The 19,881-nt window shown below is 37.2% G+C and overlaps 1 protein-coding gene across 1 annotated transcript in view; it reads right to left on the bottom strand.

The window, feature by feature from the left end:
- Positions 1 to 19,695, bottom strand: part of LOC140045572 (centromere/kinetochore protein zw10 homolog) — a 20,056-nt gene extending 361 nt beyond the window's left edge. The window contains exons 1-14 of the mRNA XM_072090538.1: positions 19,657 to 19,695; positions 19,435 to 19,534; positions 18,958 to 19,115; positions 14,984 to 15,155; positions 13,857 to 13,936; positions 13,686 to 13,749; positions 12,833 to 12,906; positions 12,507 to 12,629; positions 12,280 to 12,425; positions 11,831 to 12,098; positions 11,469 to 11,573; positions 3,502 to 3,633; positions 2,697 to 2,789; positions 2,408 to 2,512 (exon numbers count right to left, since the gene is read on the bottom strand). Coding sequence (XP_071946639.1) covers positions 2,408 to 2,512; positions 2,697 to 2,789; positions 3,502 to 3,633; positions 11,469 to 11,573; positions 11,831 to 12,098; positions 12,280 to 12,425; positions 12,507 to 12,629; positions 12,833 to 12,906; positions 13,686 to 13,749; positions 13,857 to 13,936; positions 14,984 to 15,155; positions 18,958 to 19,115; positions 19,435 to 19,486 — 1,572 coding nt within the window. The 5' untranslated portion in view covers positions 19,487 to 19,534; positions 19,657 to 19,695. The remainder of the gene's footprint in view (positions 1 to 2,407; positions 2,513 to 2,696; positions 2,790 to 3,501; positions 3,634 to 11,468; positions 11,574 to 11,830; positions 12,099 to 12,279; positions 12,426 to 12,506; positions 12,630 to 12,832; positions 12,907 to 13,685; positions 13,750 to 13,856; positions 13,937 to 14,983; positions 15,156 to 18,957; positions 19,116 to 19,434; positions 19,535 to 19,656) is intronic.
- Between the last annotated feature and the right edge of the window lie 186 nt (positions 19,696 to 19,881).

The following is a 19,881-nucleotide window of genomic DNA, read 5'->3' as shown; positions in this document are numbered from 1 at the left end:
TCTCTTCCAGTACATCAGGTTAATCACTCAACACTGAATGATTGTGTACACTGGACCTTAAATAGCCAGAGACTGGTCAACCACCAGACCAAGATGATGTAACCTTCTCTACAGCCAGATTCCTGGTGTTTTCCCGTGATGATCCAGTACATCAGGGTAATCACTCAACACTGAATGATTGTGTACACTGGACCTTAAATAGCCAGAGACTGGTCAACCACCAGACCAAGATGATGTAACCTTCTCTACAGCCAGATACCTGGTGCTTTCCCTCTTTTCCCGTGATGATCCAGTACATCAGGGTAATCACTCAACACTGAATGATTGTGTACACTGGACCTTAAATAGCCAGAGACTGGTCAACCATCAGACCAAGATGATACAATCTTCTCTACAGCCAGATACCTGGTGCTTTTCCCATGATGATCAAGTACATCAGGGTAATCACTCAACACTGAATGACTGTGTACACTGGACCTTAAATAGCCAGAGATTGGTTAACCACCAGACCAAGATGATGTAACCTTCTCTACAGCCAGATACCTGGTGCTTTTCCCATGATGATCCAGTACATCAGGGTAATCACTCAACACTGAATGACTGTGTACACTGGACCTTAAATAGCCAGAGATTGGTCAACCATCAGACCAAGATGATGTAACCTTCTCTACAGCCAGATACCTGGTGCTTTCCCTCTTTTCCCGTGATAATCCAGTACATCAGGGTAATCACTCAACACTGAATGATTGTGTACACTGGACCTTAAATAGCCAGAGACTGGTCAACCATCAGACCAAGATGATGTAACCTTCTCTACAGCCAGATACCTGGTGCTTTCCCTCTTTTCCCGTGATGATCAAGTACATCAGGGTAATCACTCAACACTGAATGATTAATTGTGTACACTGGACCTTAAATAGCCAGAGACTGGTCAACCACCAGACCAAGATGATGTAACCTTCTCTACAGCCAAATACCTGGTGCTTTTCCCATGATGATCCAGTACATCAGGGTAATCACTAAACACTGAATGATTGTGTACACTGGACCTTAAATAGCCAGAGATTGGTTAACCACCAGACCAAGATGATGTAACCTTCTCTACAGCCAGATACCTGGTGCTTTTCCCATGATGATCCAGTACATCAGGGTAATCACTCAACACTGAATGACTGTGTACACTGGACCTTAAATAGCCAGAGATTGGTCAACCACCAGACCAAGATGATGTAACCTTCTCTACAGCCAAATACCTGGTGCTTTCCCTCTTTTCCCGTGATGATCCAGTACATCAGGGTAATCACTCAACACTGAATGATTGTGTACACTGGACCTTAAATAGCCAGAGACTGGTCAACCATCAGACCAAGATGATGTAACCTTCTCTACAGCCAGATACCTGGTGCTTTCCCTCTTTTCCCGTGATGATCCAGTACATCAGGGTAATCACTCAACACTGAATGATTGTGTACACTGGACCTTAAATAGCCAGAGACTGGTCAACCACCAGACCAAGATGATGTAACCTTCTCTACAGCCAAATACCTTGTGCTTTCCCTCTTTTCCCGTGATGATCAAGTACATCAGGGTAATCACTCAACACTGAATGATTGTGTACACTGGACCTTAAATAGCCAGAGACTGGTCAACCATCGACCAAGATGATACAATCTTCTCTACAGCCAGATACCTGGTGCTTTCCCTCTTTTCCAGTGATGATCCAGTCCATCAGGGTAATCACTCAACACTGAATGATTGTGTACACTGGACCTTAAATAGCCAGAGATTGGTCAACCATCAGACCAAGATGATGTAACCTTCTCTACAGCCAGATACCTGGTGCTTTCCCTCTTTTCCCGTGATGATCCAGTACATCAGGGTAATCACTCAACACTGAATGATTGTGTACACTGGACCTTAAATAGCCAGAGACTGGTCAACCACCAGACCAAGATGATGTAACCTTCTCTACAGCCAAATACCTTGTGCTTTCCCTCTTTTCCCGTGATGATCAAGTACATCAGGGTAATCACTCAACACTGAATGATTGTGTACACTGGACCTTAAATAGCCAGAGACTGGTCAACCACCAGACCAAGATGATGTAACCTTCTCTACAGCCAAATACCTTGTGCTTTCCCTCTTTTCCCGTGATGATCAAGTACATCAGGGTAATCACTCAACACTGAATGATTGTGTACACTGGACCTTAAATAGCCAGAGACTGGTCAACCATCGACCAAGATGATACAATCTTCTCTACAGCCAGATACCTGGTGCTTTCCCTCTTTTCCCGTGATGATCCAGTCCATCAGGGTAATCACTCATTACTGAATGATTGTGTGACTTTAAATAGATGCGAGTCCAGAGACTATAGATGTATATGAATATTATATGTATGTATTACCTTTCCATCCACCCATCGGTCAACTATTCCCTGAAGACTTGCCTCCAGGATAAACATGAGTTCTTCAAATGTGGCCCAATGAGGTACAACTGTTGCTACCAAGACCTTACAATAAATTAATAGAAACAGATTTGTAATTGTGTGGGTCACATTTCTTAACTTCAATTCAAAATAGCTAAATAATCTACTCCCACACAATACTAGACTGAAAACAGTAAAGGACATTAAATAATAATAATTATTAAAAATAATTGATTGAGCCTTTTGAAATTATACATTTTATAATTACCTGGTTGTTCTTTGGCTGTAATGTTTCTGGCGTTCCTTCTATTAGCATTGTCATCAAGGCATGCAGTTGGTTTGCATCATTGGTTGATATATCCTGCCAATGTAAACATTATTAACATTATTAACATTGTCATCAAGGCATGCAGTTGGTTTGCATCATTGGTTGATATATCCTGCCAATGTAAACATTATTAACATTATCATCAAGGCATGCAGTTGGTTTGCATCATTGGTTGATATATCCTGCCAATGTAAACATTATTAACATTATTAACATTGTCATCAAGGCATGCAGTTGGTTTGCATGCATCATTGGTTGATATATCCTGCCAATGTAAACATTATTAACATTATTAGCATTGTCATCAAGGCATGCAGTTGGTTTGCATGCATCATTGGTTGATATATCCTGCCAATGTAAACATTATTAACATTATTAACATTGTCATCAAGGCATGCAGTTGGTTTGCATGCATCATTGGTTGATATATCCTGCCAATGTAAACATTATTAACATTATTAACATTATTAGCATTGTCATCAAGGCATGCAGTTGGTTTGCATGCATCATTGGTTGATATATCCTGCCAATGTAAACATTATTAACATTGTCATCAAGGCATGCAGTTGGTTTGCATCATTGGTTGATATATCCTGCCAATGTAAACATTATTTTAATTCAATTTGTTTCTTTTTTATTACTACATTCTTATTCCTATAAATTCCTAAACTAGAGTTACATTCCCACACAAGTCTGTAGCCAGGATTTGTCCACACTACAATGGCATATACTACTGTATACTAACCTCTAAGCTTACTAGCTTGTCAATGACGTGTTGAAACACTGTATTAACGAGTGTCCCTATAGCCTTAGTGAACACACTGGGTGGTAAAACATCTGACCACACAGCATGCAAATGATTTAATTGATGTAACACCTGAAAATACCAATTTTATGTACTGTTAGTTCACATTTTAATGAATGAAATATAATAATAACTAGAGGGTACTCCGAGAGTACAAACCTCCGCCTACTGTAAAATTCCCCTACATAAAATGCCCCCTGAATATTTTTTTTTTTACATTTTTTTTTATTAGTTCTAAGTGTAAATATGTTAACTGCACACTACAAAGTTGTGGATGACAGTGTGGTGTAATGGTTTTGTATCCAGCCTCTCACAGTTGAGATCGCTGGTTCAAGTCCCACTGAGGGTTTTTTTTTTTAATTATTTTTTTATTTATTTATTTTTTTTTTTTGTGGACCTTGATCTTTGACCCTGACCCTTCAAAATTTAACCACAATTATATGATGTGTCATTGATCATTGTGGCTAAGTTTGGTGAGAATCGGATCAAAACTGTGGTCTCTAGGCAGTAAAATAGTTTTTTGTTAGTTGTGACCTTGACCTATGACCTTTCCCCCTCAAATTCAAACTCGTCCGAGCTTTTTGGGCATAGATCATTGTGTCCAAATTTGGTTAGAATCGGATAAAAACTGTGGCCTCCAGGCTGTTCACAGACACACACACAAACATACAGGGGTGAAAACATAACCTCCTTGGCGGAGGTAATAATAATAAGATTTTTATAGCACTCAAGAGTGCTCAAGGCACATTTAAAAAAATAGAAAACAAATCATACAAATGCCTGACAAATAAAATGCAATTTCTTTGGAGGGTCCCCATCCGTTCTCGTTCTGTCGCGGTCCCGGAGTAGAAGGTATCACTGATCTATATACGCTGGTTTACCTGTTTAAAATATGTGGGTAGAAGGTATCACTGACCTATATACGCTGGTTTACCTGTTTAAAATATGTGGGTAGAAGGTATGACTGACCTATATACGCTGGTTTACCTGTTTAAAATATGTGGGTAGAAGGTATCACTGACCTATATACGCTGGTTTACCTGTTTAAAATATGTGGGTAGAACTAGGTACCACTGACCTATACACGCTGGTTTACCTGTTTAAAATATGTGGGTAGAACTAGGTACTACTGACCTATATACGCTGGTTTACCTGTTTAAAAAATGTGGGTAGAACTAGGTACCACTGACCTATATACGCTGGTTTACCTGTTTAAAATATGTGGGTAGAACTAGGTACTACTGACCTATATACGCTGGTTTACCTGTTTAAAATATGTGGGTAGAACTAGGTACTACTGACCTATATACGCTGGTTTACCTGTTTAAAATATGTGGGTAGAACTAGGTACCACTGACCTATATACGCTGGTTTACCTGTTTAAAATATGTGGGTAGAACTAGGTACTACTGACCTATATACGCTGGTTTACCTGTTTAAAATATGTGGGTAGAACTAGGTACCACTGACCTATACACGCTGGTTTACCTGTTTAAAATATGTGGGTAGAACTAGGTACCACTGACCTATACACGCTGGTTTACCTGTTTAAAATATGTGGGTAGAAGGTATGACTGACCTATATACGCTGGTTTACCTGTTTAAAATATGTGGGTAGAACTAGGTACCACTGACCTATATACGCTGGTTTACCTGTTTAAAATATGTGGGTAGAACTAGGTACTACTGACCTATACACGCTGGTTTACCTGTTTAAAATATGTGGGTAGAACTAGGTACCACTGACCTATATACGCTGGTTTACCTGTTTAAAATATGTGGGTAGAACTAGGTACCACTGACCTATATACGCTGGTTTACCTGTTTAAAATATGTGGGTAGAACTAGGTACCACTGACCTATACACGCTGGTTTACCTGTTTAAAATATGTGGGTAGAACTAGGTACTACTGACCTATATACGCTGGTTTACCTGTTTAAAATATGTGGGTAGAACTAGGTACCACTGACCTATACACGCTGGTTTACCTGTTTAAAATATGTGGGTAGAACTAGGTACCACTGACCTATATACGCTGGTTTACCTGTTTAAAATATGTGGGTAGAACTAGGTACTACTGACCTATATACGCTGGTTTACCTGTTTAAAATATGTGGGTAGAACTAGGTACTACTGACCTATATACGCTGGTTTACCTGTTTAAAATATGTGGGTAGAACTAGGTACCACTGACCTATACACGCTGGTTTACCTGTTTAAAATATGTGGGTAGAACTAGGTACTACTGACCTATACACGCTGGTTTACCTGTTTAAAATATGTGGGTAGAACTAGGTACTACTGACCTATATACGCTGGTTTACCTGTTTAAAATATGTGGGTAGAACTAGGTACCACTGACCTATATACGCTGGTTTACCTGTTTAAAATATGTGGGTAGAACTAGGTACCACTGACCTATACACGCTGGTTTACCTGTTTAAAATATGTGGGTAGAACTAGGTACTACTGACCTATACACGCTGGTTTACCTGTTTAAAATATGTGGGTAGAACTAGGTACCACTGACCTATATACGCTGGTTTACCTGTTTAAAATATGTGGGTAGAACTAGGTACTACTGACCTATATACGCTGGTTTACCTGTTTAAAATATGTGGGTAGAACTAGGTACTACTGACCTATACACGCTGGTTTACCTGTTTAAAATATGTGGGTAGAACTAGGTACTACTGACCTATACACGCTGGTTTACCTGTTTAAAATATGTGGGTAGAACTAGGTACCACTGACCTATACACGCTGGTTTACCTGTTTAAAATATGTGGGTAGAACTAGGTACCACTGACCTATACACGCTGGTTTACCTGTTTAAAATATGTGGGTAGAACTAGGTACCACTGACCTATATACGCTGGTTTACCTGTTTAAAATATGTGGGTAGAACTAGGTACCACTGACCTATACACGCTGGTTTACCTGTTTAAAATATGTGGGTAGAACTAGGTACCACTGACCTATACACGCTGGTTTACCTGTTTAAAATATGTGGGTAGAAGGTATCACTGACCTATACACGCTGGTTTACCTGTTTAAAATATGTGGGTAGAAGGTATCACTGACCTATACACGCTGGTTTACCTGTTTAAAATATGTGGGTAGAACTAGGTACTACTGACCTATATACGCTGGTTTACCTGTTTAAAATATGTGGGTAGAACAAGGTACTACTGACCTATATACGCTGGTTTACCTGTTTAAAATATGTGGGTAGAACTAGGTACCACTGACCTATACACGCTGGTTTACCTGTTTAAAATATGTGGGTAGAACTAGGTACTACTGACCTATATACGCTGGTTTACCTGTTTAAAATATGTGGGTAGAACTAGGTACTACTGACCTATATACGCTGGTTTACCTGTTTAAAATATGTGGGTAGAACTAGGTACCACTGACCTATATACGCTGGTTTACCTGTTTAAAATATGTGGGTAGAACTAGGTACTACTGACCTATACACGCTGGTTTACCTGTTTAAAATATGTGGGTAGAACTAGGTACCACTGACCTATATACGCTGGTTTACCTGTTTAAAATATGTGGGTAGAACTAGGTACTACTGACCTATATACGCTGGTTTACCTGTTTAAAATATGTGGGTAGAACTAGGTACCACTGACCTATATACGCTGGTTTACCTGTTTAAAATATGTGGGTAGAAGGTACCACTGACCTATATACGCTGGTTTACCTGTTTAAAATATGTGGGTAGAACTAGGTACTACTGACCTATACACGCTGGTTTACCTGTTTAAAATATGTGGGTAGAACTAGGTACCACTGACCTATACACGCTGGTTTACCTGTTTAAAATATGTGGGTAGAACTAGGTACCACTGACCTATACACGCTGGTTTACCTGTTTAAAATATGTGGGTAGAACTAGGTACCACTGACCTATACACGCTGGTTTACCTGTTTAAAATATGTGGGTAGAACTAGGTACCACTGACCTATATACGCTGGTTTACCTGTTTAAAATATGTGGGTAGAACTAGGTACTACTGACCTATACACGCTGGTTTACCTGTTTAAAATATGTGGGTAGAACTAGGTACCACTGACCTATATACGCTGGTTTACCTGTTTAAAATATGTGGGTAGAACTAGGTACCACTGACCTATACACGCTGGTTTACCTGTTTAAAATATGTGGGTAGAACTAGGTACCACTGACCTATACACGCTGGTTTACCTGTTTAAAATATGTGGGTAGAACTAGGTACCACTGACCTATACACGCTGGTTTACCTGTTTAAAATATGTGGGTAGAACTAGGTACCACTGACCTATATACGCTGGTTTACCTGTTTAAAATATGTGGGTAGAACTAGGTACCACTGACCTATATACGCTGGTTTACCTGTTTAAAATATGTGGGTAGAACTAGGTACCACTGACCTATACACGCTGGTTTACCTGTTTAAAATATGTGGGTAGAACTAGGTACCACTGACCTATACACGCTGGTTTACCTGTTTAAAATATGTGGGTAGAACTAGGTACCACTGACCTATACACGCTGGTTTACCTGTTTAAAATATGTGGGTAGAACTAGGTACTACTGACCTATACACGCTGGTTTACCTGTTTAAAATATGTGGGTAGAACTAGGTACCACTGACCTATATACGCTGGTTTACCTGTTTAAAATATGTGGGTAGAACTAGGTACCACTGACCTATATACGCTGGTTTACCTGTTTAAAATATGTGGGTAGAACTAGGTACCACTGACCTATACACGCTGGTTTACCTGTTTAAAATATGTGGGTAGAACTAGGTACTACTGACCTATATACGCTGGTTTACCTGTTTAAAATATGTGGGTAGAACTAGGTACCACTGACCTATACACGCTGGTTTACCTGTTTAAAATATGTGGGTAGAACTAGGTACCACTGACCTATACACGCTGGTTTACCTGTTTAAAATATGTGGGTAGAACTAGGTACCACTGACCTATATACGCTGGTTTACCTGTTTAAAATATGTGGGTAGAACTAGGTACCACTGACCTATATACGCTGGTTTACCTGTTTAAAATATGTGGGTAGAACTAGGTACTACTGACCTATATACGCTGGTTTACCTGTTTAAAATATGTGGGTAGAACTAGGTACTACTGACCTATATACGCTGGTTTACCTGTTTAAAATATGTGGGTAGAACTAGGTACCACTGACCTATATACGCTGGTTTACCTGTTTAAAATATGTGGGTAGAACTAGGTACTACTGACCTATATACGCTGGTTTACCTGTTTAAAATATGTGGGTAGAACTAGGTACTACTGACCTATACACGCTGGTTTACCTGTTTAAAATATGTGGGTAGAACTAGGTACCACTGACCTATACACGCTGGTTTACCTGTTTAAAATATGTGGGTAGAACTAGGTACCACTGACCTATATACGCTGGTTTACCTGTTTAAAATATGTGGGTAGAACTAGGTACCACTGACCTATACACGCTGGTTTACCTGTTTAAAATATGTGGGTAGAACTAGGTACCACTGACCTATACACGCTGGTTTACCTGTTTAAAATATGTGGGTAGAAGGTATGACTGACCTATATACGCTGGTTTACCTGTTTAAAATATGTGGGTAGAAGGTATCACTGACCTATACACGCTGGTTTACCTGTTTAAAATATGTGGGTAGAACTAGGTACTACTGACCTATATACGCTGGTTTACCTGTTTAAAATATGTAGGTAGAACTAGGTACTACTGACCTATATACGCTGGTTTACCTGTTTAAAATATGTGGGTAGAACTAGGTACTACTGACCTATACACGCTGGTTTACCTGTTTAAAATATGTGGGTAGAACTAGGTACCACTGACCTATATACGCTGGTTTACCTGTTTAAAATATGTGGGTAGAACTAGGTACTACTGACCTATATACGCTGGTTTACCTGTTTAAAATATGTGGGTAGAACTAGGTACCACTGACCTATACACGCTGGTTTACCTGTTTAAAATATGTGGGTAGAACTAGGTACTACTGACCTATATACGCTGGTTTACCTGTTTAAAATATGTGGGTAGAACTAGGTACCACTGACCTATATACGCTGGTTTACCTGTTTAAAATATGTGGGTAGAACTAGGTACCACTGACCTATATACGCTGGTTTACCTGTTTAAAATATGTGGGTAGAACTAGGTACTACTGACCTATATACGCTGGTTTACCTGTTTAAAATATGTGGGTAGAACTAGGTACCACTGACCTATATACGCTGGTTTACCTGTTTAAAATATGTGGGTAGAACTAGGTACTACTGACCTATATACGCTGGTTTACCTGTTTAAAATATGTGGGTAGAACTAGGTACCACTGACCTATATACGCTGGTTTACCTGTTTAAAATATGTGGGTAGAACTAGGTACCACTGACCTATATACGCTGGTTTACCTGTTTAAAATATGTGGGTAGAACTAGGTACTACTGACCTATATACGCTGGTTTACCTGTTTAAAATATGTGGGTAGAACTAGGTACTACTGACCTATATACGCTGGTTTACCTGTTTAAAATATGTGGGTAGAACTAGGTACTACTGACCTATATACGCTGGTTTACCTGTTTAAAATATGTGGGTAGAACTAGGTACCACTGACCTATATACGCTGGTTTACCTGTTTAAAATATGTGGGTAGAACTAGGTACTACTGACCTATATACGCTGGTTTACCTGTTTAAAATATGTGGGTAGAACTAGGTACCACTGACCTATATACGCTGGTTTACCTGTTTAAAATATGTGGGTAGAAGGTACCACTGACCTATATACGCTGGTTTACCTGTTTAAAATATGTGGGTAGAACTAGGTACCACTGACCTATACACGCTGGTTTACCTGTTTAAAATATGTGGGTAGAACTAGGTACTACTGACCTATATACGCTGGTTTACCTGTTTAAAATATGTGGGTAGAACTAGGTACCACTGACCTATATACGCTGGTTTACCTGTTTAAAATATGTGGGTAGAACTAGGTACCACTGACCTATACACGCTGGTTTACCTGTTTAAAATATGTGGGTAGAACTAGGTACCACTGACCTATATACGCTGGTTTACCTGTTTAAAATATGTGGGTAGAACTAGGTACCACTGACCTATACACGCTGGTTTACCTGTTTAAAATATGTGGGTAGAACTAGGTACTACTGACCTATACACGCTGGTTTACCTGTTTAAAATATGTGGGTAGAACTAGGTACCACTGACCTATATACGCTGGTTTACCTGTTTAAAATATGTGGGTAGAACTAGGTACCACTGACCTATACACGCTGGTTTACCTGTTTAAAATATGTGGGTAGAACTAGGTACCACTGACCTATACACGCTGGTTTACCTGTTTAAAATATGTGGGTAGAACTAGGTACTACTGACCTATACACGCTGGTTTACCTGTTTAAAATATGTGGGTAGAACTAGGTACTACTGACCTATACACGCTGGTTTACCTGTTTAAAATATGTGGGTAGAACTAGGTACCACTGACCTATATACGCTGGTTTACCTGTTTAAAATATGTGGGTAGAACTAGGTACTACTGACCTATATACGCTGGTTTACCTGTTTAAAATAAGTGGGTAGAACTAGGTACCACTGACCTATATACGCTGGTTTACCTGTTTAAAATATGTGGGTAGAACTAGGTACTACTGACCTATACACGCTGGTTTACCTGTTTAAAATATGTGGGTAGAACTAAGTACTACTGACCTATATACGCTGGTTTACCTGTTTAAAATATGTGGGTAGAACTAGGTACTACTGACCTATATACGCTGGTTTACCTGTTTAAAATATGTGGGTAGAACTAGGTACCACTGACCTATATACGCTGGTTTACCTGTTTAAATGCCCTTTCAGCTGTTTTATAATTTTCTCCACTAGATACTTGATTCATGTAACCAGCACCACTCAGATATTCAATTAATTGGTTTCTTTGAGTACGCTGCAGACAAAAACAAATTTAAAAATTATCAAACACACAAAATACATTCATCTGTCACCTGAAAAAATAATTGAAGGAAAAGTCACATAAAAATTATTCATTTTGACCAAAAATTAGATTTTAAAAATCATATCCTGATAAAACCATAATTAAAGAAAAAAATGAAAGTCCATTTTTCAGCAATTCTACCAATCTCTGCTTTCTTAAACAAAATAATAAAAATAAAAAAACAAAAAAAAAGGAGAAAAAATACTGACCATTTGTTCCATAAAGCAATCTGTAGCAAGGTGTCTGAATTGTGGGATTCCATCAACGAATGTGGCTGACCCTTGACACAGTGGAGGAGGAAGTTGACTGCGATACTGGTGTCCTAGTGTTAGCAAGTGATGAGCTATGTACATACAGTTGTTGTAATGAAGAGCTGAGAGCTGTGGAAACTTGGCTAAACTGTCTTTATGGTAGGTTGGGATGACGGCGCAGTAAAGATCAAACATGCTGCGAGTTGTTTGGAAAAGCTGGATTGCACTGATGAGAAAGAACATGAAAAACATATTCCACTGATATAAATAAGTGGATAACATACATGAAAGTTATCATTGGGACGGACAGACAGATGGTGGTTTGTGTTTAACCACTTGATTGTGAAATCTGTAGTACAAGGATTTACTTTTAAAATATGAAAACAGATTGAGTGACAAAGACATACCATTGTTGGGAGCTTTTAGTTGCCTCCAATAATGTGTCATAAGCCAAGTTCACAATTTGTTGTGTTGTTATGGAGATCTTGCATCGTGGGAATTTAAATGTCCCACTAGATACATAATTGGTCCTTTTTTCATCTCCATTAACCACCTGAAATAAGTAATGTTACATTAAAGTAAGAAAAACATGATCTAAACAATAATTATAGTGATTTATTTGATGTTGCCTTACCTTTTCTTTCTCTGTTTCTTGTTTCTTTTCCACATCATCATCATCATCATTAAGTCCGACTACAACAGTATTATGTAGATCCTGTTTCATTAGATTCCTTGCTTCAACAATGATATCCCGACACTAATTCATATGAAATATTGAGAATTGAGTAAATATCACTTTTCTGTTGAGTAAAATACTGAATGGAATTTTGGTTTCTCACATATAGTAACATCTATAAAAATTATATTTTAGAGATAGAGAGAGTGAATGGTGGGAGGGGCAGGGTGAAGAGGAACTTCTACTAATAGGTTCCAGTTAAAATAAACTAATTTACTACTCACTTTTTTGTTGGCAAAATGAATATTTACATCTTTAGCATACGATAATAAGGATGATGCACCAGCAGAAATAAATCCTAAATATAATCATAAATAAATTCTTAGTTTTGGGTTTTGACAACTTTATTGAGGAGAATAAGTAGTTGGTGTTTCTAGAAAGGCTTTTAATCCATATGTGATGGTGTATTGATCTTTATCAAAAATCAGTCCATTTATTTGCACCTGTGTGAAAAGCTTCTAGCTGTGATGTCTCAAAGATCAAGATTCTAGCTGTGAAGTCTCTAAGATCAAGATTCTAGCGGTGATGTCTCAAAGATCAATATTCTAGCTGTGATGTCTCAAAGATCAAGATTCTAGCTGTGAAGTCTCAAAGATCAAGATTCTAGATGTGATGTCTCAAAGACCAAGTGTATATTTTAAAGATTCTAGCGGTGATGTCTCAAAGATCAAGTGTATATTTTAAAGATTCTAGCTGTGATGTTTAAAAAATCAAGTGTATATTTTAAAGATTCTAGCTGTTATGTTTCAACAATCAAGTGTATATTTTGAAGATTCTATAGCTGTGATGTTTCAACAATCAAGTGTATATTTTGAAGATTCTAGCTGTTATGTTTCAACAATCAAGTGTATATTTTAAAGATTCTAGCTGTTATGTTTCAAAAATCAAGTGTATATTTTAAAGATTCTAGCTGTTATGTTTCAACAATCAAGTGTATATTTTAAAGATTCTAGCTGTTATGTTTCAACAATCAAGTGTATATTTTAAAGATTCTAGCTGTGATGTTTCAACAATCAAGTGTATATTTTAAAGATTCTAGCTGTGATGTTTCAACAATCAAGTGTATATTTTACTTACCAAGTGTTTCTAATGATTTCTCAAAATCTTCTGTTGCTCTAATCACAGAGTTGTATCCAGTCAGCTGACAAGATAAACATTTTCTATTTTAGTATCAATTCCACAATAAACAAAGCATTTTGTGGATGAGTCAAAACTAGTGTATGCTAATAACAACAAAATGAATTTTACCTGTGAATTTGTTGTTGGAATAGATTTCACAAGACAATTATTTATCAATACATCTGACAAGTCTTTCCATATAGCCATACCTACAAGTCAATTGATAGATAGCCTTGAGCACTTTTGTGGATATGTGCGCTGTATAAACCTTATTATATAACACCTAAATAAATTCCTGTCATTTGATTGGACGATTGTGGGTCACATGGCGTGCAATAGTACGCACTATTCAACGATCGTTAAATAGTACTTTTTGAAACATTTTTGTGTACGAAAAAAAAAACGTCTCGCGGATGAAAAAAAATCTAGTACACAAATTATCCTATGATATGGCTCTGTACTGTGAAATACAACAGCGCCACCTGTCGTCTGGTCTCAGTTTCATTTGTAAACACCACCGCGAGATATGCAACAGCAGCAGATATTTGTGTACGATTTGGACATTATGTACTAATTTCATTCAAAAAGGCATTTAAATTAGCTTTAGATCGTTTTTAGGATTTTGATTAATTAATGGGGACATCCCTACAAGACGTGGAATTGTTGGAAAAACCATAATTAGCTTAGATAAGTTCCAATTGTCTGTCGAAGTTTTGCCTTTCAGCCAAGCTAGTACTACTAGGCTACTAGGGTAGCCTAGGCCATGCTAGTATTAGGCTAGGCCTAGCCTAGGCGTTTTAGCCTTGCTAGGCCTAGGATTGTTTGGTCGTTTGTTGACATAATTAACACAAAAGTAGGTGTGTTTACGAAATCCATATAAATATAACATTTAATATAAAATTATTAAAAACCAAATGTTACTGTTTTTAATCAATGTGTGTGAATGAAATGTAGTAAGCTTTGGTTAGGGCTACCTTTTATTTGATTCAAATAACTAGAATTTATTTAGATGTTATATAAAACAAATAATGAATGTTTTGTATTCGTGTAATGGTACAAATAATGGCACTTGGTGAATGATGAAAGGTTATATCAACTCGGCTCATCGCCTCGTTGATATAACCTTTCATCATTCACCTCGTGCCATTATTTGTACCATTACACTCATAAACATTCATTATTTGTATATTATTATTATTATTAAGAATACATTTAATAATAAATAATTTGTTTTGTTTACAGCATGTATCCCTTACCTAATATATACATAAGAGACTTTTGTTGTTCCTCTTCTTCTCCAAACATTACTTTAATTTCTAACAAAGCACTTTCCAGACCTTTAAGCACCTTTAAAATGTCATGGTAGACTTTCTGTGGTTGTACATACGCATCAAATGAATTGACTTTCTTAAAAACTATTGTAGTAATCTGAAAATAAGTATAAATGTATGATTTATGAAGCATGTCAACTATTATCTGGATAGTTTGTAGCAGAGCACATGATACTTAAATATTAACACATGGTACTTAAATAACAACACAGGCTGTGTTGGATAGTTTGTAGCAGAGCACATGATACTTAAATATTAACACAGGGTACTTAAATAACAACACAGGCTGTGGCCCACAAGCATGATTATCGTATCTGGAAGAGCACAGGACTGCTGATAAGAAGTAGTGGTTCGAATAATGGACAAAAAATATTGCATAGTATCCTACTGTATATTGGCTAGCAAGAATCATAACATTCTATAATACACTAGCTTTTGACAGCAATGGCACACTATACAGATGGGTTTATAATGACTGGTGTGAACACATGTTTTAATAGTGAAACAATACACTTACCTTTGACTTTCCGGCAATGGCACACTGTACAGATGGGTTTATAATGACTGGTGTGAACACATGTTTTATTAGTGAAACAATACACTTACCTTTGACTTTCCAGCAATGGCACACTGTACAGATGGGTTTATAATGACTGGTGTGAACACATGTTTTAATAGTGAAACAATACACTTACCTTTGACTTTCCATCAATGGCACACTGTACAGATGGGTTTATAATGACTGGTGTGAACACATGTTTTAATAGTGAAACAATACACTTACCTTTGACTTTCCAGCAATGGCACACTGTACAGATGGGTTTATAATGACTGGTGTGAACACATGTTTTAATAGTGAAACAATACACTTACCTTTGACTTTCCAGCAATGGCACACTGTACAGATGGGTTTATAATGACTGGTGTGAACACATGTTTTAATAGTGAAACAATACACTTACCTTTGACTTTCCAGCAATGGCACACTGTACAGATGGGTTTATAATGACTGGTGTGAACACATGTTTTAATAGTGAAACAATACACTTACCTTTGACTTTCCAGCAATGGCACACTGTACAGATGGGTTTATAATGACTGGTGTGAACACATGTTTTAATAGTGAAACAATACACTTACCTTTGACTTTCCATCAATGGCACACTGTACAGATGGGTTTATAATGACTGGTGTGAACACATGTTTTAATAGTGAAACAATACACTTACCTTTGACTTTCCATCAATGGCACACTGTACAGATGGGTTTGTAATGACTGGTGTGAACACATGTTTTAATAGTGAAACAATACACTTACCTTTGACTTTCCAGCAATGGCACACTGTACAGATGGGTTTATAATGACTGGTGTGAACACATGTTTCAATAGTGAAACAATACACTTACCTTTGACTTTCCATCAATGGCACACTGTACAGATGGGTTTGTAATGACTGGTGTGAACACATGTTTTAATAGTGAAACAATACACTTACCTTTGACTTTCCATCAATGGCACACTGTACAGATGGGTTTATAATGACTGGTGTGAACACATGTTTTAATAGTGAAACAATACACTTACCTTTGACTTTCCATCAATGGCACACTGTACAGATGGGTTTGTAATGACTGGTGTGAACACATGTTTTATTAGTGAAACAATACACTTACCTTTGACTTTCCATCAATGGCACACTGTACAGATGGGTTTGTAATGACTGGTGTGAACACATGTTTTAATAGTGAAACAATACACTTACCTTTGACTTTCCAGCAATGGCACACTGTACAGATGGGTTTATAATGACTGGTGTGAACACATGTTTTAATAGTGAAACAATACACTTACCTTTGACTTTCCATCAATGGCACACTGTACAGATGGGTTTATAATGACTGGTGTGAACACATGTTTTAATAGTGAAACAATACACTTACCTTTGACTTTCCAGCAATGGCACACTGTACAGATGGGTTTATAATGACTGGTGTGAACACATGTTTTAATAGTGAAACAATACACTTACCTTTGACTTTCCAGCAATGGCACACTGTACAGATGGGTTTATAATGACTGGTGTGAACACATGTTTTAATAGTGAAACAATGCACTTACCTTTGACTTTCCAGCAATGGCACACTGTACAGATGGGTTTATAATGACTGGTGTGAACACATGTTTTAATAGTGAAACAATACACTTACCTTTGACTTTCCAGCAATAACACACTGTACAGATGGGTTTGTAATGACTGGTGTGAACACATGTTTTAATAGTGAAACAATACACTTACCTTTGACTTTCCAGCAATGGCACACTGTACAGATGGGTTTATAATGACTGGTGTGAACACATGTTTTAATAGTGAAACAATACACTTACCTTTGACTTTCCAGCAATGGCACACTGTACAGATGGGTTTATAATGACTGGTGTGAACACATGTTTTAATAGTGAAACAATACACTTACCTTTGACTTTCCAGCAATAGCACACTGTACAGACGGGTTTATAATGACTGGTGTGAACACATGTTTTAATAGTGAAACAATACACTTACCTTTGACTTTCCAGCAATAACACACTGTACAGATGGGTTTGTAATGACTGGTGTGAACACATGTTTTATTAGTGAAACAATACACTTACCTTTGACTTTCCAGCAATAACACACTGTACAGATGGGTTTGTAATGACTGGTGTGAACACATGTTTTAATAGTGAAACAATACACTTACCTTTGACTTTCCATCAATGGCACACTGTACAGATGGGTTTGTAATGACTGGTGTGAACACATGTTTTAATAGTGAAACAATACACTTACCTTTGACTTTCCATCAATGGCACACTGTACAGATGGGTTTATAATGACTGGTGTGAACACATGTTTTATTAGTGAAACAATACACTTACCTTTGACTTTCCAGCAATGGCACACTGTACAGATGGGTTTATAATGACTGGTGTGAACACATGTTTTAATAGTGAAACAATACACTTACCTTTGACTTTCCATCAATGGCACACTGTACAGATGGGTTTGTAATGACTGGTGTGAACACATGTTTTAATAGTGAAACAATACACTTACCTTTGACTTTCCATCAATGGCACACTGTACAGATGGGTTTATAATGACTGGTGTGAACACATGTTTTAATAGTGAAACAATACACTTACCTTTGACTTTCCAGCAATAGCACACTGTACAGACGGGTTTATAATGACTGGTGTGAACACATGTTTTAATAGTGAAACAATACACTTACCTTTGACTTTCCAGCAATAACACACTGTACAGATGGGTTTGTAATGACTGGTGTGAACACATGTTTTATTAGTGAAACAATACACTTACCTTTGACTTTCCATCAATGGCACACTGTACAGATGGGTTTATAATGACTGGTGTGAACACATGTTTTAATAGTGAAACAATACACTTACCTTTGACTTTCCATCAATGGCACACTGTACAGATGGGTTTGTAATGACTGGTGTGAACACATGTTTTAATAGTGAAACAATACACTTACCTTTGACTTTCCATCAATGGCACACTGTACAGATGGGTTTGTAATGACTGGTGTGAACACGTGTTTTAATAGTGAAACAATACACTTACCTTTGACTTTCCATCAATGGCACACTGTACAGATGGGTTTGTAATGACTGGTGTGAACACATGTTTTAATAGTGAAACAATACACTTACCTTTGACTTTCCATCAATGGCACACTGTACAGACGGGTTTGTAATGACTGGTGTGAACACATGTTTTAATAGTGAAACAATACACTTACCTTTGACTTTCCATCAATGGCACACTGTACAGATGGGTTTGTAATGACTGGTGTGAACACATGTTTTAATAGTGAAACAATACACTAACCTTTGACTTTCCAGCAATGGCACACTGCACAGATGGGTTTGTAATGACTGGTGTGAACACATGTTTTAATAGATCCTTTCCAAATGATTGTATTTTACTGTTCAGAATGCCAACTTTATGCATTGAAATTACCATGTTGTTTACATGGTCATCATGAGCTTTAAATTAAACAAAAGAATAATACTAAATAAACAATGTAATACATAGAATGTAATAAATAAATTGTAAAACTATCATTAATGATGTTGAAATACTACTGACTCTGCTGAAGGGTTAGGGTTATTGTGCCTAACCCTAATGATGTTGAAATACTACTGACTCTGCTGAAGGGTTAGGGTTATTGTGCCTAACCCTAATGATGTTGAAATACTACTGACTCTGCTGAAGGATCAAACTGCTGTGTATTCTGAAAACTAGATTTCCTGGAAACATTGTACTGTCAATATTGCAATTGAAAATAAACCATTAAACACCTACCTATATGAAGCTCCATTTGAGGTGCTTTCCATGTTATAATTTGTTTCCACATTTCTTCAAGAGAGTACAGAAGAGTTTCTTGATGAACTGTCAGTTCAGTCTGTTAAGAAACTACTCATTTTATATGTGTACCCGAGTATTGTAATATGTTGACATACTAACACAATGAGCTAGGTATTTATTTAATGATTTTGATAAAAAATTACTAAAAGTATAAATTACCCTGATTGCTGCCACAATTTCAAACTCACACTGGTGCACACCTATTAAAAGAAGACCTTTCTGAAAGATATAATTTCAGGTCATCTCATCAATATTAAAATACATACTTGATATAGACATATGAAATTTTGATTTAGTTTATTACCGTACTTAATTTATTTTGATTTTAAGAAGTTAACCGAACCCTCCCCTGCACAGGACAAGTATTTCTGGGGGATGTTTTAT

This window comes from Antedon mediterranea, chromosome 3 (assembly GCF_964355755.1).
Source record: "Antedon mediterranea chromosome 3, ecAntMedi1.1, whole genome shotgun sequence".
Taxonomy (NCBI): Eukaryota; Metazoa; Echinodermata; class Crinoidea; order Comatulida; family Antedonidae; genus Antedon; species Antedon mediterranea.
This window is presented reverse-complemented; position numbering and strand designations above follow the sequence as displayed.